This window comes from Phocoena phocoena, chromosome 1, assembly GCF_963924675.1.
Source record: "Phocoena phocoena chromosome 1, mPhoPho1.1, whole genome shotgun sequence".
In the NCBI taxonomy this organism is placed as follows: Eukaryota; Metazoa; Chordata; class Mammalia; order Artiodactyla; family Phocoenidae; genus Phocoena; species Phocoena phocoena.
The window spans coordinates 56,068,159-56,092,758 of record NC_089219.1 but is presented as its reverse complement, the minus strand read 5'-3'; the positions used below and the strand labels follow the sequence as shown (position 1 = coordinate 56,092,758).

General features: G+C 45.7%; 2 protein-coding genes across 2 annotated transcripts in view; both read right to left on the bottom strand.

Annotated features, from left to right (window-relative positions):
• Window positions 1-13,275, bottom strand: part of AK4 (adenylate kinase 4) — a 72,028-nt gene extending 58,753 nt beyond the window's left edge. Inside the window, exons 1-2 of the mRNA XM_065877173.1 lie at window positions 13,198-13,275; window positions 12,459-12,730 (exon numbers count right to left, since the gene is read on the bottom strand). Of these exons, the coding sequence (XP_065733245.1) occupies window positions 12,459-12,603 (145 nt within the window). The 5' untranslated portion in view covers window positions 12,604-12,730; window positions 13,198-13,275. The remainder of the gene's footprint in view (window positions 1-12,458; window positions 12,731-13,197) is intronic.
• Window positions 13,276-23,420: 10,145 nt separating this feature from the next.
• LOC136132091 (CDP-diacylglycerol--inositol 3-phosphatidyltransferase-like) lies at window positions 23,421-23,889 on the bottom strand. The gene is made up of 2 exons (XM_065888968.1): window positions 23,500-23,889; window positions 23,421-23,462 (listed from the first exon to the last, which is right to left on the bottom strand). The coding sequence occupies exons 1-2, from the start codon at window positions 23,887-23,889 to the stop codon at window positions 23,421-23,423; spliced, it is 432 nt and encodes a 143-aa protein (XP_065745040.1).
• Between the last annotated feature and the right edge of the window lie 711 nt (window positions 23,890-24,600).

Here is a 24,600-nt window from a genome sequence, read left to right as displayed (position 1 = left end):
AGCCACAACACCAAAATCACAAGCAGCAAAAGAAGAAAAGAACACAGGTAAACTGGACTTCATCAAAATTCAAAACTTTTATGCTTCCAAGGACACCATTAAGAAAGTAGGACTTCCCTGGTGGCACAGTGGTTAAGAATCGCCTGCCAATGCAGGGGACACAGGTTCGAGCCCTAGTCCCGGAAGATCCCACATGCCACAAAGCTACTAAGCCCATGCACCACAACTACTGAAGCCCATGTGCCTAGAGCTCATGCTCCGCAACAAGGGAAGCCACCACAATGAGAAGCCCGCATACCGCTATGAAGAGTAGCCCCTGCTCACCGCAACTAAGAAAGCCTGCACACAGCGAAGACCCAATGCAGCCAAAAAATAAATATATAAATAAATAAATTTATTTTTAAAAAAAAGAAAGTAAAAAGACAATTCACAGGGAATTCCCTGGCGGTCCAGTGATTAAGACCCAGTGCTTTCACTGACGAGGGCCCAGGTTTGATCCCTGGTCGGGGAACTAAGATCCCAGAAGCCACATGGTGTGGCCCAATAAAAAACAAAAACACAAACAAAAAGATAAAGACAATTCACAGAATGGGACACAATATATGCAAATCATGTATCTAATAAGGGACTTACAACCAAAATATATAAAGAACTCAGCAATACAGGACAAATGAGCCAATCGTAAAAACTGGTAAAGGATTTAAATAGACATTTCTCTAACGAAGACAAGACATACAAAAGGTCAGAAGCACAAGAAAAGATGTTCAACGTCGTTAGTCCTTAAGGAAATGCAAATCAAAACCACAATGAGACACCACTTCACACCCACGAGGGAGGCTAAAAGAAAAAAGAAAAAGACAATCACAAGCACTGATGAGGATGTGAAAACACTGGAAAACTCAATTCATAGGTGGTGGGAATATGAAATGATGCAGCTGCTTTAGAAAATAATTTGGCAGTTGCTCTAAATGTTAAACATAGTGTTACCACATGACTTAGCAATTCCACTGCTAGGTATACACCCAAGGGAGATGAAAACATATGTCCACACAAAAACGTGTATACTAAGGTTCATAGCAGGAAACTACCCAAGTGTCCATCAGCAAATGAGAGAATAAACAACATGTGGTACAGCCATCCAATAGAGTATTATCATGCAACAAAAAGGAATGAAGTACTGACACGTATCATATTACCACACAGTTGAATCTTGAAAACATGCAAAGTTAAAGAAGCCAGCTCCAAAAAAATCACATATTGTATGAGTCCATTTATATGAAACATCAAAAAAGGCAAATGCATACAAACAGAAAGTAGATTAGTGATTATCAGGGCCTGGAGGGAGGGGGGAATGGGGAATGACTGCTAATGGGTACAGGGTTTCTTTCCGGGGTAATGAAAATGTTCTGAAATTAGATAGTGGTGATGGTTGCACAACTTTATAAAATATATTAAAAGGCACTGCTTTGTGCACTCTAAAAGGATAAACTTTACTATATGCAAGTTATATCTCAGTAAAGCTGTTATACGTAAAAAGTGAACAAAAATAACAAAAACAACAACAAACCCCATCACTTCTCATCCAGTTATAATGAAGCCCAAACTCCTGGCCAGCCTGCAAGGCCCTAGGCCTACCTTTCCAGCCTCCTTTTCTGCCATCTCCTCCACACTCACGGTGCTCCTGAGACACCTGCCTCCTCTCCTCTCCACTGATGGAAAGCTCACTCCTATATTACAGTCTTGTCATATGATCTTCCCTCCGCCCAAGTCTACATATACCTGGCTTCCACACGCATGTTCAGAGCTCAGCTTATACATCATCTCCTCAGAGAGCCCTCCTCCAACTTCACACTCCCAAGTGGTCTTCCCAGTCACTGTCCTATTACATTTTCTTCATAGTACTTATAAGGCATGAGGTGTACAATTTACCTTGATTATTTTTCCTTTGTTTGTCCCTCCTGCCCTAATAGGCTATCAAAACATCTGTTGGGCTGAACTGACATTAATGAACTTACTATTCAGATGGTGAAAGACTGTAACTGAGGTTATGAAATAGATCATCTTACAGGGAGGTATTAATAAATGCCATGTTAGAGGTACAGATGGGTATGAGAGAAATTCCAGATTAGAAAATGACAGGTAGCTGCAACAGCTGTGGAAAAGCTTCATGGAAGTGATGGGACTGAAAATAGACTGAGAAATTAATGGGAGTGTGAAAGCCATTATGGGAGAAAGGTACCTCTGCATAACACCCTCCCCGACCGTGTCCGTGACCAACACTTCACCCACATACACCCCACCATGACTCATAGGACTATAGCGTGGAACCGAGAACTTGAATCTTAAACCATAAATGCTTCAAGGGCACTTGTGCATGCCTCCCCCACCTAACGCAGGCATAGAAACATTTGTCAAACAACTAATAAAAAAACAAGTGCAGGTACTATTCCAGAAATCTTACCATTTTGATGAGAAGCAATTTCTGCCTCCTCACAATTACACATGGTTTCTATTTCAGACCTTTTCTGGCCCTTTATTTAGGAGAAAGGAGGACGTTGGTCCTTTTTTAGTTTTTTTTTTTTTTAATGTTTTAAGGACAGAATGATAACAACAAACCACATATCTCTAGGTCACCCTTAAAGCTGAATCTCAGTGGACTTGTGGAGAACTAAGCTGCAAAGGTTCCCTGCCATTCCTGTCCCAGTGTGGCATTTCTAAGACATGAAGTGGATTTTCAGTAGTTACTGGAGTACCTGCATAGCAGCACGACATAATGGGAAGTTTAATCCCAGCCATGTGGTCCCAAGTTTGAATGCTAGCTCCTCTATTTAACTAACTGTTTAACCTAAGGTAAGTAACTCAATCTCTCTGAGGCCATTTCTTTATTTGTAAAATGATGTATTTCAACTGCCCTGTAGATGTGTGTGCAAACTAGAGAATGTGCATACATTAGCCCCTGCAGTGCCTAGCACATGCCTGACCCACTGCAAACGTTAGTGGGTCATGACCCACTAACCAAGTCACAAGAACTACAGTCACAAGAATTACAAAGTGCCAGGGTCACAGGTTGCTGGTCAATAAAAAAAAAGTGCTTTAGTACAGAAAATAGTTGATTTCTAGCTTCTTGGGAATTTGATGAGCAGGACTGACTTTGCACTATTTCAATACCATCAGTCTTTCTGGCTAAGGAAGGGATGCCTGCTCCTGGACCTGTCGTTTAACCAGTACAAGAACTCTTGGAACTTGGAGTGAGACTGTTAAAATATAACATCAGCCATCTAACTGGACTGCAGGAAGCTCTACAAATGAGACCTTTTGTACTATGCCTTAAAGGCCAACCTGAACTAAATATCAAGTGGTAGAGGGAAAAAGGCAGAGTAATCCAAAGCCTCTGCTACCTGCTTTAAAAACATATGAATAAAAATGTGTATTATCTAGTTTGATAAAAGACAATATGTAGTTGATATTATCTGATCCATTGTGAAAGCATACTGTCTAAAACGTTACAAGAAAAACAATTTCTGAATCTTAAATCTTCTCACAACATGGACCACACAGAGTGCTACCGAGCAGACTAGCATAACACCATGTAACAATTTACTTGGCCATTTACTTGTTACATTCCATTCAACAATTTAAGAGGCAACTCTACATGCCCTTCCCAATGGGTGGATTTATAGCTAATAGTCTAGCACCCAGTTTACTAGTTTCATGATCAGTTGCCATCACGTGAGTTCCGGGAAGCCTGAGGCAGAAGACTATAGGTTTCCTGGTACCATATGTGTATGTATCTTTTTTTTTTTTTTTTTTTTTTTGCGGTACGCGGACCTCTCACTGTTGTGGCCTCTCCCATTGCGGAGCACAGGCTCCGGACGCGCAGGCTCAGCGGCCATGGCTCACGGGACCAGCCGCTCCGCGGCACGTGGGATCTTCCCGGACCGGGGCACGAACCCGTGTCCCCTGCATCGGCAGGCGGACTCTCAACCACTGCGCCACCAGGGAAGCCCTGTGTATGTATCTTAAAGGTAAGCACAAGTAATGGAAACTGGAAAAGGTGATCTGGAGCAGGTATAATAATAACCCTTTCCTTTGATAGTACGTACAGCTAAGAGATGAATGAGGTCTGAAACGATATTATACAAGGTGTGATCAAGCCACAAAAGCACACAGAAGATCCCTGTGAACCACAAACAAGCTCTAGAAGGGGAGTTCCAATTCTGTGTGGCAACAACCACCTTTCCTCACCTTGCAGATGGGCTCATTTGTCAAAACTCAGCTCAGGAGTCTCCTCCAGCTCTAAAAAGCCTTCCCAAACCCTACCCCCTCCTAAATGCCAGGTAGGCTGCCTCTTCCCTATGTCCCCAGGACCTACGAACGCACATCTTGCTCCCTTTCACGACTTCATACTTGTTTGCCTGACTGCCTCTCCCAATAAACTTAGCAGCTCCTTCAGGGAATAGACCTTGTCTCACCTCTTTCTGTCCCATAAGCCAACACTGCTTGGCACTCAAACATTTGTTGGAAGACATATTTACAGGACATTCAGCCCAGCATGCTTTGTATACTGAAAGACTATAAATAACCTACCCTCCCATCAACAGGGGACTGCTTAAACCAGCCATTCTCAAAGTATGGTCCAAGGATCCCTGACGGTCCATGAGACCCTTCCAGGAGTCTGTGAGTTCCCCCTTTAACGACATATCTGGGTGAAGACACATATTCTTCCAATACTTTAACCAAAACAAAATAGCACACCGCCTGAGTGAAGAACCAGATGTGAGAATCCAGCTTTCTTCTATTAAGCCAAACTTAAGAGATTTGCAAGTACTCATAACAAAACTACTCTTTCTCATTGCATATGTTCTGGAAAATAGTTATGTTTTTATAGACATATGTTAACATGTAATGGGTTTATTATTGTTAGCTTTAATGAATTAGTAAATATTTTTAAATTTTCTCAGTTTTAATTTCTAATACAGTTAGTATCTACAGGGAGAACCTGTATAAAAAAAGGCTCTTTAGGGACTTCCCTGGTGGCGCAGTGGTTGAGAATCTGCCTGCTAATGCAGGGGACACGGGTTCGAGCCCTGGTCTGGGAAGATCCCACATGCCGCGGAGCAACTAGGCCCGTGAGCCACAACTACTGAGCCTGCGCGTCTGGAGCCTGTGCTCCACAACAAGAGAGGCCGCGATAGTGAGAGGCCCGCGCACCGTGATAAAGAGTGGCCCCGCTTGCCACAACTGGAGAAAGCCCTCGTACAGAAACGAAGACCCAACACAGCAAAAATAAATAAATTAATAAACTCCTACCCCCAACAACAACAACAAAAGGCTCTTTGGGGTTCTCAGTGATTTTTATATGTTAAAAGGTCCGGAGACCAAAACACCTGAGAATGGTTGGTTAAAGAAACAATGATACTGTTGTACAATGAGAGTATGCATCCAGCCTTTTTTTTTAAAGAATGTGGTAGGTTGATAAGTGCTAGTAGAAACCAATGTCGAAGCTATACTTCAAAGTTTTTAAAAAAAGAAGGCAAAACAAAGTATATATGTGTAGATTTTTTTAAAAAGAGGCACCACTATACATACATGAGATATATGTATACACAAATTCTTTGGATGAACATCCAAGAAAAGTAAAAATGTAGGTATCCCTGAGGACAGTAACCGGGGAACCAGGGGGCAGGATGGGAGAGAGATCTCCCACTCCACTCCTAGTGTATTTGAAAATTTTACCATCTGCATGTATTACCTTTTCAAAAAATCAAGAGTGGAATAAAAATTATATTGAAATAGTACAAAGCATTAAACTCACATTAAAGAACAGACTTCAATGACACTATAAATATTAAATGATACATTGTGAAATAAAACAAGCAATTTTTAAAATAGTAATACATAATATATTCTTGAAAAACAGTCTGGAAGATATACTGCATATAAAAAGTATTAACAGTATTTTTTCCTCCCAGTCAGCGTGATTACAAGTTTTTTGCTTCCTTATCTTTCTTGGATTTCTAAACCTTTGATAACTTAATACAAACTATTTCTATAATCAGAAAAACAAGGAAAGAGTTTAAATACATAGGTACAGAGAATTCCCCGGTGGTCCGGTGGTTAGGGCTCCACGCTTTCACTGCTGAGAGCCCGGGGTTCAATCCCTGGTTGCGGAACTAAGATGCCACAAGCCATGCGGCATGGCTGGAAAAAAAAAAACCCATAGGTACAAATGTATGTGTATCTATGTCTGTACTTAAATAAAATATTTAAGTAAGCCAAAAATTACATGAATATAGTAGTAGCACCTATTAGATACCTTTACACCAAAACCTTGTCTGGATGTTTGTAAGCTAAGTTTAAAACTCTTGCGGGACTTCCCTGGCAGTCCAGTGGTTAAGATTTCACCTTCCAATGCAGGGGGTGCAGGTTTGATCCCTGGTCAGGGAGCTAAGTTCCCACATGCCTGGGGCCAAAAAACCAAAGCATAAAACAGAAGCAATATTGTAACAAACCTCTCATCACCCTATGGTTTAAAAACTATTCTGGGGACTTCCCTGGTGGCACAGTGGTTAAGACTCTGCACTCCCAATGCAGGAGCCTGGGTTCGATCCCTGGTCAGGGAACTAGATCCCACATGCATGCCACAACTAAAAATTTGCATGCCACAACTAAGGGGCTGGCGAGCTGCAACTAAGGAGCCTGCGAGCCGCAACTGCCACACCTAGGACCCAGTGAAACTAAACAAATAAAATATTTTTTTTAAAAAACTATTCTGATCCAGTCAGTTTATTCTCAGTAACCTATCCCAAGGAGAGGATATCTGCTCAATGGTTTACATACAATGATGTTCATAAGAGCATTACTAAACAGCAAATAACCCAAATGTTCCATACCACGCTGGTTAGACAGACTCTAGTTCAACCCTAAGGTACATCTGACACAGAGGCTCAGGCCAAAATCCTAGGACTCACGGTGCACTGTTTTGCCTCCATCACCCCTCAGAGCCAACTCATGCCTTCCAGTCAGCCCTGCCTTCATACACCCTAAAGCCCTTCATTTCTCACCGCCACCGCCCTGTCCGAGCCACGGTCCACTCTCTTCATCCACCTGGTACCACTCTTGTCACCTCACACAGAACCCCAAGTCAACTTTTAGAAGGTCAATCCACTCGTGCTGCTGTCCTATAAAACCCTTCAATAGCTTCCCAGTGCCTTTAAAGTCCAATCTTTCCCAGGACCCTCAAGGCTCCACATGACTTCCTTCCACATCCCCCTTGCTCACCAGGCACCAATCATATTCCCTGTCTTTCTGTTCCTCAAACAAGCTATGCTAGTCTCACCTTAGGGCCTTCACACTTGCTGTCCCTTCTCCCTGGAACACTCCACTCTTGGATCATTATATGTTCATCCCTGCAGTTACTCACCTCCCAGAGAGGCACTCCCTAATCACACAACCTAGGATAATCATCTTAGCCTCATCACTAACTCATCACCCTTTCATTTCCTTCATAACAGGCACCTTTATCAAATACTATGCGGCTTATTCCATATGTGCTATCTCCTGTCTCCTCATGCCCGCATCCCCTCACCTTGCTGTGGACTCTCACCTCTAAGAACAAAGGGAGGGACTTCCCTGGTGGTGCAGGGGTTAAGAATCCACCTGCCGATGCAGGGGACACAGGTTCAAGCCCTGGTCTGGGAAGATCCCACATGCCGCAGAGCAACTAAGCCCGTGCGCCACAACTTCTGAGCCTGTGCTCTAGAGCCCGTGAGCCACAACTACTGAGCCTACAAGCCACAACTACTGAAGCCCGCGTGCCTAGAGCCCATGATCTGCAACAAGAGAAGCCACAACAATGAGAAGCCCGCACACTGCAATGAAGAGTAGCCCCTGCTCACTGCAACTAGAAGAAAGCCTGCATGCACCAACGAAGACCCGACACAGACAAAAAAAGAAAAAAAAAAAAAAAAAAAAGGGATATCTGAGCACTCAAAAGATACTCAAAAAAAATCTGCTGAACTGACTATAATACAGAAATTTTAAATGTTTTTGAAGAAGCTTTAAGAACACAGGAAAATGCTTACAATACATATCTAAGTGGGAGGGGGAACGGTTATCAACTAATAGGACACCAAGTTTGTTGGGGGTAGCGGGACAAATACACAGAAAAGAAAAGAAGTAAAATAACTTCTGTTGGAATTTCCAAGTGTTGGGGTGGAATTGTGGGTAATTTTCACTTGTCTTTTCAGTTTCTTCCACAGCTTCACATTTTCCAAATTTTCTACAAGGCATGAGTTTGATCAGAAAAAGCTACTTTTAAAAAATGACCACACCGGAAGGATGCTCAGATTCAGCTCTGAATGTGACACAGTCAGTCTTACTGTCATAGGACACCTTATTCAAGTCAAATAGTTCTCCCGAAGTACACGTGAAAACCCTCAGACAAAGAAACCAGAAAAAATAGGGGGATGTGGAAGTGGACCTGTAGACTGGACAGATGCCTCCAGGCTGGTCAGACCCTTGACCTGGGCTACATTCCGAGTCTCACCAAGCTAGGGGAGAAAAAAAAAAGGAATATACCATACTCCAGATATAGCAGAATAAGCCAAGACTTTGTATGATCTACAAAAAGATGAACTATTTAAAGTTGTTTTAGATACAATGTTGAACATCAGTCTCTTTAATACTTCTCCAATTCTCAGAAGTTTTCATTCTTACATAAGAAAAGACACACATTTATACTTAATGAGTATAAAAAAACAAAAAACAAAAAAACCCTAAGCCCTCTGAACTAGGTCATCTTTTCAGAGGAGAGGCTCAGCCCATTGACTAATTTGAAATGCCAGTCCCATCTGCAAACCTCAGCAAGCGCTGCAGTTAATATTAAGAGCAGAAACAGGTTTGTTCTTGAACATCTTTTCTCAAGTCCAGGATGCTTCCAAATGGAAACTTTCCAATTTTCCTGCACTTGAGATAGTAGATCCAGTACAATCCTTAAAACAGGATTCTCACACCCTTCAGAAGGAAGTTTCAGTCACCCATCACTCAACAAAAGAAGGTACCGCTCGATATACATTTCAATGCAACTCACGACTGAGTGCCAGCTCTGTGTGTTCCTGTGTGCGCATGCACTCGCGCGCACACACAGGCTCACGCATATGTTGGCAAACAACACACGCACACACATAGAGAAAAGCTAATATTCTTTTTTTTTAATAAATGTATTTATTTTTGGCTGCTTTGGGTCTTCGTTGCTGTGCAGGCTTTCTCTAGTTGCAGTGAGTGGGGGCTACTCTTCGTTGCCGTGCGCGGGCTTCTCTCACTGCAGTGGCTTCTCTTGCTGAGGAGCACCAGCTCTAGGCGCACGGGCTTCAGTAGCTGTGGCAGGCGCGCTCAGTAGTTGTGATGCACGGGTTTAGCTGCTCCGTGGCATGAGGGATCTTCCTGGACCAAGGCTCAAACCCATGTCCCCTGCATTGGCAGGCGGATTCTTAACCACTGCGCCACCAGGGAAGCCCCAAAGAAAGCTAATATTCTTTATGACAGACTGTAGGACCCTGCTTCTGGCAGCCTAAGAGAACTCTCCCATCTATTTACTCACTCACTTGCTAAAGAAAATGTAAGCCAAAGACTTGGGGGTGGGTCTTCAAATAAGGTATTTGATAAGTCTCAGCCTGCACTACTCCAGGCAGACTAGGCAAAGCCAACGGGTGACATCTATCATGAGGCTAATCTCAGATCCACAGTAAATACAAACTTTTACCATAAATCATAGAGCTAATTAAGCAAAATGGACTTGATCGCTAGAGGCTGTTTGATTCTCTCTGGGAAACATGTAGATAGAATCCGTGACCCATGCCTTCATCAGACTTGTTGAACTCCTTTTATGCATTAGGCAATTTGTCAGATCCCTGTCCTTTAAGTCTCTCAGTGGAAACTGGAACATGGTGAAGGTAGAAAAAATATCACCCTAGCCCCCAGCCCCTAGAACACTGATATAGAGCAGGTACTCAGTAAGTCTCTACTGGATAAATCAGAAGGCATTTGCTGCACTGCATCGTAACTGTGTGTGACTGCAGCACCAGAATCCACAGGCTGTGTGCAGAGGAAAGAGACAAATTCTGCCAGGGCAGGTGAGGGAAGACTGCCCAAAAGCAATGAGTAGCCAGCCCTTCCCTGGAGAAGCCACCAGGGAGTGGCTGCAGGAGAACCACGTGGACAGGAGTATGCCCCAATCCAGGCTGCAGCAGATGGCCTGAGCTACTTTCCAACTTAAATTCCTACCAAGGTTTTGTTTCCTGGGGTTTTGCTGTGCTTCATCATCTCCTTCAAACCTTCAACTATAAAGGGGTACCGACAGAGGGATCCTTGTGCTTCTCTACCAGGAAATTAGGGAAAAGCAAACAGCAGCTAACAGAAAAAATAAATGCTGTGGAATGTTTTCTTATTTACCAGGCAATGAGCCGGTAAGACTCTTAGACCTTCTGAGAGAGAAAAAATAATCTGAGAACACCCTCCAAGTCCACTAGAAACAGGCCACTTTCAAAACGAATCACTGTCCTTTATTCCTCCTCTTCTTCTTCTTTCCCTGATAAAGCTTTTTAATTGTTCATGCATAAACTACCTGATTTCCAACAGAAAAAGATAATTTAAACATTGCAGAGTCACTTCTTACTCCAGGGAGAAACACTGGGAGGGAAATAAAGCATTTGAAAGAGAATGGAAACTAAAATTCAGAACAAAGGCAAGTTAAAATGAACAAAATAAAGGAAAACAGCAAGTGGAAAGTTTTCAAAACCCCTAAAAAAGTGAAGAAATCAACTACTTCCCATCATATTCTCTTTAAAAATGGAAAGAGCCACTAATCCAGAACCAGGATGGATGGTGTGAAGCCCTTCATGCCAGAAGAAACAAGTTACCAAGTCAGTTGCTATAGAGAATGCAGAAAAATGGGCTCCCACCCAGCAGTTTCCTCCCCTCATTATGCCTATCACGAGAAGCCCCACCTGACCACAAAACCCTTGGGTAGAGAGCCAGCCTTCCCTCTCACAGAGTTCTCACCCCTGCCCAAACTGCATTCCAAACACGGAAGGAATAAAATGCATTTGAATGTGGTATTAAAATTAAAATAGACCCAATCGTGGTAACAATACCCACAAGAGAAAATTCCAGGTGCAATCTGGTACACAGAACTCGGACTTGTGTATGTTGAGGGCGGGTGACAGGATTCTTGAAGATCAAAATAAAAGCTTGCTTTTTTACAACCTGCTTAAGAGATAATGAATAAAACTCCGCCTTTGAGATACATCTTAATTCCCCGCTTTCAGGCTTTCTGTTTTCCAGCACCGTCCTCCACCTACCTCACCAAACTAATCTGTGCTTCTGTAATGAAGATCCCTGGATAATTAGCCCATAATAGGCCATAACCACCTAGGACACTGATGAGAACAGAAGCCACAGTGAAGCACCCCGTCTGCAATAACAAGTTTTCATAAAGGAGTTGCTAATCGTGAGCATCTGCATCCCAGAAGGGCCATGTATATACACCTCGCAGGAGCACCACAGCTACCTCTCGCCTTTGAACGCCAATTCATTATGAACTGGTGTGAACGTGGGGTGGGAGGAGAGGGGAGAAGGGCCGTACTGAAAGGCTAAGAGAGCAGGAGATCTATAGCCCCCAATTCACCACACAAGCCAAAGGAGGCATTCTCAAGAAGCCATTTCCAGGAAAGCTGGATTCAAAATGTAATTTATCAGAACGAGTCTCCTTGTCTCCTAACGGCCAGGCCCCGGCTTGGAGAGGAGGGGGGAGTGAGTGGTGAGAGTTTACCTTAGAAGGCGGCAGGGAACAGACAGGCCTTTCAAAGCCACCCAGGGCTCTGCCCAGAGGTCCCAGGCGGCGCAGAGGGGCTGGAGCGGCGCGCGGCTGCGAGCCCCGCGGCGCCACAGGTTCCCCAGCGCGCGGCCCCGCCAGACTCCCACAGGTGGGCGGTGCTCGGCCCGGGGGGCTCAGGCAAGAGGAGGGGACGCTTCGGGTCACCAGGGACGCGGTAGACGGGGTAGGAGGCGGCCGAGGGACGGGGATGGCTTAGCCTTAAGGAAGCTGGGCGAGAGGGAAGCTCGGGGCTTTCAGCTGCCTGGATCTCCCTCCTCAGCTGGGTGGTAACCGGCTTCTCGCCACGGCAAGAGCAGCCCGCGCGGAGAGAGGGGCCGCGTGCACCTCCCACCCTCCTCCCAACTAGCCTCGGCCTCCTCCCTGGCGCGGTTAAGCCGCACGGCCGCGGGCCACCGGCTGCATGCGCCCCGGCACGTAGGAGCCTGCACTACCACACGCGGGCGGGGGAAGGGCGCCCGGGGACCGAAGAGACCCGGCCCCTCGCCGGTCTTTTGCCTTTGCCTCCCAGCCTCACCCGATCCCGCGTCGGCTCACCCCGCCCCTCGCCTCCGCACGTCCTCACCCGTGTTGGCCTTGATGTTCTCCCGCAAGAAGTGGCCGCTGGAGAGATGCTGGAGGCCAAAGTTCTCGGCGATCCTCTGACACACGGTGCCCTTGCCCGAGCCGGGCGGCCCAAGGATGACCGCGCGCAGGAGTTTGGAAGCCATTGCCTTGGCGAGGAGGGAGAAGCCGAACTGGCAACCCGGACAGCGGCCTCGAAGAAGCCCCGGGAACTTTGCTTCTTCTGCCTCAGCCTCTGACACCCTGAGCTCGCGCGGGGACTTGCCGCCGCCCCTGCAGGGGAAGGAGAGACTTTTGAGACAACCCCTCGCCTCCGCCCCGCGCCGGGGCGGCTAGAAGGCGGAGTAAGCGCCACGCTACACCTCCCCGCCCTCCTCGCCCCACGCTGCGATTCTAGCGAACGTCCGACCGCCCGCCCCTGGCGGGGGCAGCCGTCGGGGGCTCGGAGGTCCACCCGGCCCGCCCCACCTCGATCCCTTCCTAAACCTCGCGCCCCACGCCCCGTCCGAGGAGGGAGTAGGGCATCCCCACGCCAGCCTCCCCCGAGTCGGGGGGCCGGGCTAGGCGGTGACTCCAGGCGCGCCTCCAGTCGCCCACGCCCCGGGAGAACTGGGGGCTGAGCCCCAACCCGGCTCCCCGCACGTGGGCAGCGTCTGGTCCGCGCCTCGGCCCCTCCCGGCGGCTGTCACCTCCCGGGGAGTCGCAGCGGCTGCCGCCCGCGCGGACGGCCCAGCGCCCACCTCCGCCGAGGGCTGACGGATGCGCTCTCCGCTGTAAGGAGCCGGAGTTCGGTGCCTCTCCACCCGGAGCAGTCAAATAAACACACACCTCCGCCAGGACGCGGCGCTCCGCAAGGCTTCCAGCCCGGATCCCGCTGGGCGGTGCCGCCTCCGCCCGCCCCCATTCGGAGCCCCGGCCGGCCGCGCGGGACTCGCGCCTTACGTAAGCGGAGAGAACGGCTCCGCGCTAGCCGCCTGTCAGTCCGCCCGCGCCTCTCCCCGCCTCGTAGCTCCGCTCCCACCCGCCTCCCCGGCCCACTTGCTCCCCAAGACCCCGTGGGGCCCGCGGGGGCGAAGGGAGATGGAGAAGAGGCAAGGAACAAAAACCCCCTTTTGCGGTCGCCTGGGGACCCGGTCTCCTGTGGAGAGGAAGGAAAAACACAACATGTTGAGCGCCTACTGTGCGTCAAGTTCGAGGCTAGTTGATTTCCTTCAGCAACAACCGTTCCAAGTAGGGTATGCACAAGGGAGGAGAGTAGGCTTGGAGTATGGCCATTCATTCATTGATTCATTCATTCAGCAAATGTTTTTTGAGCCCCTACTATGTGCCAGGCACTGTTTTAGTCCCTTAGCATATAGCTGCGAACCAGAGATAGAATCCTGCCCCGGTGGAAGTTACATTCCAGCGGGAATTTTTTTTTTTTTTTTTTTTGCGGTACGCGGGCCTCTCACTGTTACGGCCTCTCCCGTTGCGGAGCACAGGCTCCGGACGCGCAGGCTCAGCGGCCACGGCTCACGGGCCCAGCCGCTCCGCGGCATGTGGGATCCTCCCAGACCAGGGCACGAACCCGTGTCCCCTGAATCGGCAGGCGAACTCTCAACCACTGCGCCACCAGGGAAGCCCCAGCGGGAATTTTGAACTCTCATCTGCCGGACTCCAAAGCCCAGGTTCCTTGGGTTAGGAGGAAAAGGTGGGGCGGGAACGTGGGAGATCATCCAGCCCTCAGGATCTTGTAGCCGACTGGTTCCAGGACTTCAGCAGCCAGGACTTTGGCACTACGTTTACAACTCACTAAGTCCCGGTGGGTGCTATCTCCTCCCTTGCTTCCCAGGCATAACCAAATATCCCAATCCATATTCTCTGAAATCTGTTCCCACACCACACACAGCTTTCATTTCCCACTCGGATTTAGCGTGATAACCGCCTTGCCCACAAGTCTCCGGCTTCCGCCAATCCATCCGTAATGCAGCTGCCAGAGATACTGCTAAAGTGCAAATCAATTTCCATTATTTCCCCACCTCAGATATTATCGTCCCTGCAACATAAAGCAAAAAATCGTCAGTAGGGGCACACAGGTGCCTTCCATACACCTTTGCATCCCACCGGCTCTGGTCCTCTGCCCTCCTTCCACAGGCCTCCAGCCTCCTGCCTTTGGGAAATCCACTGCAGGGTTCTGAGTGTGCCCAACTTGTGGCTCACAGACTCGGAGGGACAGTGTGGAGAAGAGCCTTCTCTAGACTCCTGGCTGCTCTGTCTGTGTTGGACTGGGGGTGGGGAAGCCTGATGGTATCCCAGGTCCCAGCCCTTCTCCTCCACACACTGATGGCCAGACAGCACCTGTCTCTGGCTACCTGGGAGCGCACCCAGGCTGCCAACCCCAGGCCAGTGTTTGTTCCATAGGTTCATCCCCCTGTCTAAAATATCTCAGTGTTCTGTGGATCTCGGGGGGTTGTTACACTGAGCCCCTTCAGTCCTCCTGGGAACAAAGAGGGAGAAGAATTTCTGGGGGTTTGGACGTGATGACAAATCTCCACTGTTCTTCCTGCCATGTGATGATGTATAGTATATAGCAGATACTTTGCAGTCATTCTCAAACCTAAGCATGCATCAGAATGACTCGGAAGGCTTGTTAAAACAGAGTGCTGAGCTCCACCTCCACCGTCTCTGATTCTGTGGTTCTGAGGTGGGCATTTCTAACAAGTTCCCAGGTAGTGCTAGGGCTGCTGATCTGGAGAGCACACTGAAAACCACTGCTCTTGGGAAATGAGCATTGAGACAGGGGAGCTGTGCGGTCTCATTCCTCTGCCTGCTGTGGGACCTTTGGCCGTTAACTTCTCTTTCTAAATTGAGGAGATTGCATTTACCAAGAATTGATTCTGTAAGTTCCCACAGGAAAGAGAGCCTGTAGCCCCCGCAAACTAGATGTAGATAGCCTACCTTGCCCTCTCACCCAGTTCTTCTGCCTGGTTTTGAGATGTCTTCACCAATATCACCTTATGGTGTCATGCAGCCATATTAGCCACTCACATGGTCCTAGGACTTGGTCCTTTAAGAGTTTAGGAACATATATTATGAAACAAAAGAGGAGTTGTGACATAGTAAACTTAGAGAAGCCCAGCTGAGATTAGAACCTAACATTTCAAGAGCCCTGAATGGACCTTCCTTGTGCACAGCCATCCTCAGTCCCACAACTCAGCCACTGATTGGAAGCCGTAGAATTGGAAGAAATGGGTTTTGCAATCAAACGACACCCCAGGATTAAACTGCAACGGCACCATTCACTAACTGCAAGCCTCTTGATCTCTGTGAGTCTTAGTTTGCTTATCTGTAAAAGGGAGATAGGACTTACCTCACAGGCTTGTGATAAGGCTTAAATGAAGTAATGTATAAGAGAATTTAGCACAGGACTGGGCATATAATAAATATTTATTCATGAACATCACCATGATTAACCATGGAACAATTATTTAGCCTCTCTGATCTCAGTTCCTGAGTTATGAGCTAGTATGACAAAGTACCTAACAGACTCCCTAGCCCTTGGAAGGGCCATAATGGTAGCTATTCTTATCACAAACGCTCATGTAATCAGCTTCTTCCTATTTCCTTTGCCTAGGGTTTTAAACCCATTTATAATATGTATCACAGTCTACAGAATAATACACATCTATGTGTTAGTCCATAGACAAACAGTAAACTCTGAGGGCTAAGGCCAAATTGAATTCATTTTTCTACTTTCAAAAATCTACAGCATTTTGCCCATAGTAAGTACTCTGTAAATGTTGGCAAATCTCCCTCCCCATCCTGACACACTCACCATCAAGCCATGTTGCCTCTCTGCAGCTTCACATAATATAAAGTCAACATTTGTTCACACTTTACACCTTCCTTCATCAGATTCTCACAAGCTTGCAAAGAAGGTCATGTAGAGATTCTTCTTCCTATTTTACAGATGAGAATACTAAGGTTCTGAGAGATTAGGTGAACTTCCCAAGGTCACAGAGCTAGTTGGTGGTATTGCAGGGACTCAAACCCAGATTGTCTCATTCCAGGCATAGTGCTCTTATTTACTAAACTTCCGTCACTTCCATACTACTTTCACAATTTTGCCATAACCTTGTGCCACCTTGGTTCTAATCTGCTTATCATGTTTCTTTATATCGACTCAATTTGTTTAAATAATTTATTTGGAAAAGAAACTGTATATAACTCACTAACCATAAATAAAAGGATACACTAAAATAAATGCAAGAAAAATAAAGTTACCAAATTCCAGATGAAATCTACCTCTTGAGTTTCTGAGCTTAACCTTTGTTTAAAAAAAAAAAAAGTAAGTGTGTTGTTTACCAAGTGTTAGCCAAAACAAAAAACAAAAATAAAGACATGCAGCATGTAAATGAGACTTTCTGTTTGTCTATAAACATACAGCTCAAAATAGAAAGGGGGACTTCCCTGGTGGTCCAGTGGCTAAGTCTCCACGCTCCCAATGCAGGGGGCCCAGGTTCGATCCCTGGTCAGGGAACTAGATCCCATGTGCTGCAATATCCCACATGCCACAGCTGAAGATCCCACACGTGGCAATGAAGATGCCACGTGCTGCAACTAAGACCCGGCACAGACAAATAAATATATAAATATATTTTAAAAATAGGATGAGAAAGGAAATACTTTCTTAACATTTAGTTTATTATTGTCTAAAGCCAGATCCATGTACCACCTAGAATCAGCTCTAGCTCCACATCAAATTATCTCTTGCTTCATCAGGGATGCTTTCACATACTTCAAAGTGTACCCTTGAAATGTAATTTAATATAACCTCACCAGGATTTTTTTAAATGATGTGACCACTTCAACCATAGTTCACAGATATTATGCTGCTCTCACTTCAAACATTAACCCTCACGACCCTGCCCCCTCCCCATATCCTCAAGTCCATTCTCTAGCAGGTCTGTGTCTTTATTCCCATCTTGCCCCTAGGTTCTTCATGACCTTTTTTTTTTTTTTCTTAGATTCCATATATATGTGATGGACCTAGAGTCTGTCATACAGAGTGAGGTAAATCAGAAAGAGAAAAACAAATACCGTATGCTAACACATATATGTGGAATCTGTCTATAGCTTTAAGCATACAAAATGGCCTGCTTTGGGGAACCTGCCCCTCTGCCTGCATGTTAAACTAAAGTGCCTTTGTTCAGCTCTCAGGGAAACATTCTGACCCTGTCCACCTGTGAATGGCTGTAAGGAAGAAGAAATTAACACATCCCCTCCCTGAGGCTGACCAAACCAGGAGGTATTTTGCAAGACTTCTGGCCTTTTTACTTTTACTTTACCTCCTCACCTCCTCCCGCTCTCTGTTCTATAAAAGAAACTATCATCCAGACCCTGATAAGATGGTACTCTAGGACACTAGTCTACCATCTTCTCAGATGCCCGGCTTTCTGAATAAAGTCACTATTCCTTGCCTCAACACCTCGTCTCCCGATTTATTGGCCTGTCATGTGGCGAGTAGAGTGAGCTTGTACTCAGTAACAATTGTATTGAGAGAAGAATAAATGCTGAGGACTAACATGGCATTATGTGTGACAGTAGCACATTCTTACAAGTGAAAGAATCATCTTATCTCCAAATTTTACTAGTTAACATGGTTATTAACCTATAACATCTTAACAGTTATTGAAAAGAGGCAGCAGCATTTTTTTTACAAGCTTCCTCTCAGACCAAAAAAAAAAAAAAAAGTTCCCAAGCAGTTAAGAAAAAGAACTGGGAGGAGAGAAATCAACATTCTTCATGTTTACCTGGCATGACCCATTATTCTCCATGAGCAAAAGACTACTTACAAATTGCTCCTGGAATAACAGTCTATAATAGAGGTGCTTCCTCGGGAGATGAAGGTGTTGAACTCCCACCCTAGGTTTTTTCACTGTGAAACACTAAAAAGCAAGGTAACAATCTGTTAAGCTCTACCCTCCAAATGTAGTGATATAATGATGATATCTTGCTCAGAACTTTTCTCTGATTTGCACATCTGGTAGTAGGGATGAACAAACTGTGCCATTCTCACTCTTCACGCCACCTTCCTAACCACAATCACTCCTTCTTAGAGTTGCCTTGGGATTAGTAGGCAAGTCTCTACTTTGGATGCCTTTGACTGTGTCTTTCCTCTGTTTCAATTTGACTGCCAGGGGGAGTGCAACTTTCTTCCTTCTCCAACTGGATGAAGGGACTGGAACTGAACACTGAGTTTATTCTGCCCAAGTATTGCTCATCAGGTTCGATGGGTAAAGGGGATCCTGCTTGTGGGAGCCTTCTGAGTTTGGTCTTCTGATATGGGCAGTATAGACTATAATTAACATTTATTGAGTATTTGCTATGTGCCAGTGTTTTTCTCTCTCTATCTCTCTCTGTATGTGTGTGTGTGTGTGTATATATAGATATTATATAATTATATTATTATGTTATATATAATATTAATTCTTGTCACAGCCCTATGTCATAAGTGCCTAAAATTTGTGTCCATTTTATAGACCTTAAACCTGGAGGAAGACATCTGCCTGAGGTCCCACAGACATAAGTGGAAGATTAAGGACATAAATCAAGCATTCTGACTCCAGAGACAGTGTTCTTTAATCACTATGCTATGCTGATTCAGAAGTAACACTGTTATCTTTTTAGTTTATAGATGAAGAAACTAAGACACTAAGAGGTTAGGTAATTTATCCCCCAGTGTCACTGAGCCAGAGCTGGGATTTGAATCCAGGCATCAGAGTCAAGGAACATAACCACTACCCAGTCTCCCCAGTACTTGAGTGAAGAGGGTCCTAAGACTATCAGGAGGGCTTTGCACCAGATTGCTTCTCTGTAGAGAAATACTAACAGCAAGGAGAAAGTCACTTATGTTCAACCTGGCTTTACTTGCTAAACAGCTAGGTGAGGCCAGCAGGGTCCTATGAAAGGTTCTTCCCACTAGGCCCTCCGTCTCAGGAATCTCTGCAGGTTTCAACTTACATCCTTCCTGAACCTGCCAGTTCATCTGTCAGCCTCCCGCTGCCAGCCTGTTGCCAAATCATTGCTGTGCCCCAGATCTTGCTGCCAGACCCCTTTGACTGGAGCTTGGCTCACTGTGGATCTGGTTCTCAAATGGCATTCTCACTTTGTTCTCCACCCCATAACCACAGGCCAGCCTACCAACTCCAGAGTCAAGTTCTAGCTGCCCTCCCCCACCACCACTGCCACCTCTATACCACACCAATTCCAAACTTGGCTCCCAGCTCTCCAGCCTCCGTCATAGACCCCCCCAACCGTGTGAGATGTCATTCTGAGCGACAAACCAAATGGGTAGAAATTGAGTATAATTTAAAAGGTGTGTCTTACCTACGGACTGGGAGAAAATATTTGCAAACAATGGGACTGACAAGGGGCTAATTTCCAAAATATATAAACAGCTCATACAACTCAATATCAAAACAGCAAACAACCCAATCAAAAAATGGGCAGAACACCTAAATAGACATTTCTCCACAGAAGACCCACAGACGGCCACCAGGTGCATGTAAAGATGCTCAATATCGCTAATTATTAGAGAAATGCAAATCAAGACTACAGTGAGGTATCACCTCACACCGTTCAGAGTGGCCATCGTCAAAAGGTCTACATGGGACTTCCCTGGTGGTGCAGTGGTTAAGAATCCACCTGCCAATGCAGCGGACACGGGTTCCAGCCCTGGTCCAGGAAGATCCCACATGCTGTAGATCAACAAAGCCCGTGTGCCACAACTACTGAAGCCCACACGCCTAGAGCCCGTGCTCCCAACAAGAGAAGCCACTGCAATGAGAAGCCCGAGCGCCGCAACGAAGAGTAGCCCCCACTCACAGCAACTAGAGAAAGCCCGCGTGGAAACAAAGACCCAATGCAGCCAAAAATAAATAAATAAATAAAAAATTTAAAAGGTCTACAAACAGTAAATGCTGGAGAGGGTGTGGAGAAAAGGGAACACTCTTGCACTGTTGGTGGGAATGTAAATTGGTGCAGCCACCATGGAGAACAGTGTGGAGGTTCCTTAAAAAACTAAAAATAGGCAATTCCCTGGCGGTCCAGTGGTTAGAACTCCGTGCTCTCATGGCTGAGGGCCCATGTTCAATCCCTGGTCAGGGAACTAAGATCTCACAAGCTGTGGGGCACGGCCAAAAAACAAAAGAACACTAAAAATTGAGCTACCCTATGATCCAGCGATCCCACTCCTGGGCATACACCTGAAAAAGATGAAAAAATCTAATTTGAAAAGATACATGCACCCCAATGTTCATAGTGGAATTATTTACAGTAGCCAAGACATGGAAGCAACTTAAGTGTCCATTAACAGATGAATGGATAAAGAAGATGTGGTATATATATACAATGGAATATTACTCAACCATAAAAGAATGAAATCTTGCCATTTGCAGCAACATGGATGGACCTAGAGAATATCATATTAACTGAAGTAAGTCAGACAGAGAAAGACAAATATTATATAACATCACTGGAATCTAAAAGATAATACAAATGAATTTATTTACAAAACAGAAACAGTCCCACAGACATAGAAAACAAACTTATGGTTACCAAAGGGGAAAGGGGAGTGGATAAATTAAGAGTATGGTGTTAACAGATATACACTACTATACATAAAATAGATTAACAAAAAGGCTCTACTGTATAGTACAGGGAACTATATTCAGTATCTTGTAATAACCTATAATGGAAAAGAATCTGAAAAAAAAAAAATATATATATATAAAACTGAATCACTTTGCTGTACACCTGAAACACAATACTGTATATCAACTGTTCTTCAACCTTTTTTTTAAAGTGTCTTGTTGTAGAGTTGCACAGAAGACCCAGAGGCGAAACAAAGATCACAAATTCGATGACCAGTTATAAGACTGATTAAATAAGGCTTTCCAAGTGAATTCCAACTATACAAAGGGGATGTAGCGCAAGGGTTAAGAGGGTGGACCCTAGAGACAGACTGGCAAGTTCAATCATTGGCTCTACCACTTACAGATGTGTGACTTTAGCAGTTCCTTAATCTGTACTTCATTTTTTTCCACCTGAAAAATGGGAACATAATAGTTCCTATCTCATAGGATTGTTTTGAGCTTAAATTAGTATATGTAAAGACTTGGACCAATGCCTGGCATATACTAAGGACTATATAAGCGTAAGTTTCATTATTATTGGTTCTTCAACCACCACGAAGCTCATTGTGCTTCATGACACTATAGGCAGGTTCTTGGAAGAATTAAGCCTGCCAGACAAATTTATTCCACTACCTGAGCTGTCTCCCAAGGACCCGCACGTTGTTCGTGTAATTTGTTTTCACATAAAGACTTTCATATATTTGAAGACAGCCATATTGTCCCACCTGTGGCTTCTCTTCCTCGAGCTGAATATTCTGAATTACTCAACCATTCCTTATGTAATACGGTATCTTGCTGGAGACTAGCACACCAGTGTGTCTTTTGCTGTTCAAACAAGAAATACCAGAGAAATAGACTCACAGACATAGAAAACAAATTTATAGTTACCAAAGGGGTTAGCAGAGGTAAGGGGGGGAGAAATAAATTGGCAGTTTGGGATTAACCTATACACACTACTATATATAAAATGGATAAGCAGTGACCTACTGTATAGCACAGAGAACTATACTTAATGTCCTGTAACAACCTATAATGGAAAAGAATCTGAAAAATAATATATATACATAAATAACTGAATCATTTTGTTGTGCACTTGAAAGTAACACAACATTGTAAATTAACTATACTTCAATTAAAAAAAAAAACCAGAAATTTCTCCTGTTCATCCTCAAAAGATTTATATGTAGGTAACATATAGAATGTTCCCTTCTTAATGAAATATTAATAATAATAACAATGACAGCTAATATATATTAAATATTACTATGCCTTGTATGAGACCTCATTTTGAACCATGTAAATCCCTGGGGGTTCTTAGATGATCCACAGAGGACCCCCAAAGAAGATGATACAGGACTTCCTACATGGTAGATTATATAACTGTCCATGAAGTATTCTGATTTCCCATCATGAAATAGCCCTCCTCATTTTGCCATCTCAGGCCATGTGATTTACCTTAGCAAATATTTGCAATTGCTTTAAGAGTCAGGGTTCCCCTTGTCCATTTCCTCTTGGCCAAAATGGTGTGTGTTCCAGAGTAAAGCTGACTCCATCTCCCTAGAAAAGAATGAAATGTGATGGGCATGTAACAGGAGCAAGAAATAAATTTTTAATTTTGTAAGTCACCAAGATTTTTTAGGGTTTTTTTGTTTGTTTGTTACTTTGTTTTCCAGTGACACTCCCACCCTCATTATCAAGGTTTTCAGAGCCAGGACAGAGGAGATTGCAATGGGGATATCGACAGCTCCTTCTCTCCTGACCATTAGACCCACAGGATTACTCTAGCCAGGGGCAGAGGGTTGAATTCCTGCCTTTTGGGAAACCTGGCCCATACCCCACCTCCCTCACTCAAGTCTCCCTAAGGTCTCAGGCCAAGCCAGATCCCAGGGCTGAGCCAGCGGGTGTGACAATACCCAGTCCTCAGACAGCTCTCTTGGAGCCCCAGGAGCACTGCCCGTGTGGATGGGCCCTCCTGAGCATCCTTCCTGATTTGAAGTATAGGTCCCTGGAGACCACAGGGGTGGGACTGGTCCCCAGGATTATGGAGAACATGACATCACCAAAGAGGCTGGCCCCCCTTCCCAGCAGGTTGGATGACACATTGGGAAGATATGAGCCTGGGACCTCCTAGGAGCGACAGGGGAGCCACGTGGCACAGTGAGACTCCCAGGGCCGGTGGGCAGCCAGGGACTGGGGATTCCAGGGTCACGTCTTCTTGGCACGATCTGCTGCGTCCAAGGCAGCCATGTTGCAGGCGGCTGTGATCAGGTGGTGATCCAGAGGCACATTCAGAAAAGACCCACAAAGCCAACTAAAGGTCCCTGAGAGATCACAGGGGTGGGACCGGTCCCCAGGATTACAGAGAACATGACGGAGGAGAAGGCAGTAGAAGGGCTCATTTCCAGCACCCAGGATAAATAGAGCAGGTCTGGAGGTGTAGAGGATGCAAAGCACTGGATTTCCAGACAGGTTAATCACCTTGTGGCTTTCACTGCCTCGGACCACAGAACTGTGGAGGTGCAGCCAGTGGCTGGCCACATCCAAGCTCACGCTGAGCTGGAAGAGAAGGGTGGCGTGAGGGTACAGTAGGGCCAGGTTGACCAGCAGACACATTGTGGAGCAGCAGTCTGCCCACATGGCCAGCATGGCCCCAAACCCGGTCCCTTGATTAAGGACTCGAGCAGCGTGTCCATCAAAAGCATCCAGAAATCCACTGAGCAGGTAGAAGGAGGAGGCCGTGAGGGGGCAGCAGAGCATGAAGTAGAAAGAAATGATGGTGAAGACAATCTGTGCATAACCGATGAGGTTAGGCGCAGACAGGAAGATATTTTTGCCTGGCACCGGAGGTCCCCTGGCCGCCCTGGGCCTTATCTGGAGGTGTCGGCTATGTCCCACCCCGGGCACAAGGCTCACCCTCCAGCCCGGTGCATTGGCCGTGCCCACTGCACGCAGGTCCCCGCTGCCCCAGTCGGGTCCCAGATGTTAAAGCTCGCTGCCAGCCGGAGCATGGGCCAACCCAGCTGTGCGTGGAGCAGAGGTCATTTACTATCACAGCATAAACTAGCCTATCTTGACTGTTACATCCTCAGCCTTGGATGCTAAATGTTGTATAGAAGTCTTATTGATTAGATACTTATATAATGTGATTCAGAATCCCTTTACCTCCCTGGATCTTTGCGGATAAATATATTCTTTCTAAGATGAGATACACAGCAACATACGAGACATTGCCTGTGTAGTCTGATGAATGCTCCCTTGTTCTGGACACTATATTTCTTCTATAGCAGGATAACATCTTCCCCTATTTCACCCCATGATCCTTCTCCCTTTTCATGCAACAGCTCAGGAATGTTATGCCCATCATCTTAAGAGAGGTAATGCATCAGAAAGAGAGAAGCCAAGAGTCTTTTCTTGGCTTTGAGTTTGGGGCTAGGGTCCCAGAAGAAGTGGGAAAAAATGCTTGTGCTT

Bases quoted from the DNA above. Each gene is read 5' to 3' on its own strand.
- LOC136132091 (XM_065888968.1), bottom strand. From the start codon at position 23,889: ATGCTCTGCTGCCCCCTCACGGCCTCCTCCTTCTACCTGCTCAGTGGA. The intron at 23,463-23,499 runs GTTCTCTGTAAT...CCCACCCCTGTG, and splicing joins ACTGCCTTCTCCTCCGTCAT to ATCTCTCAGGGACCTTTAGT.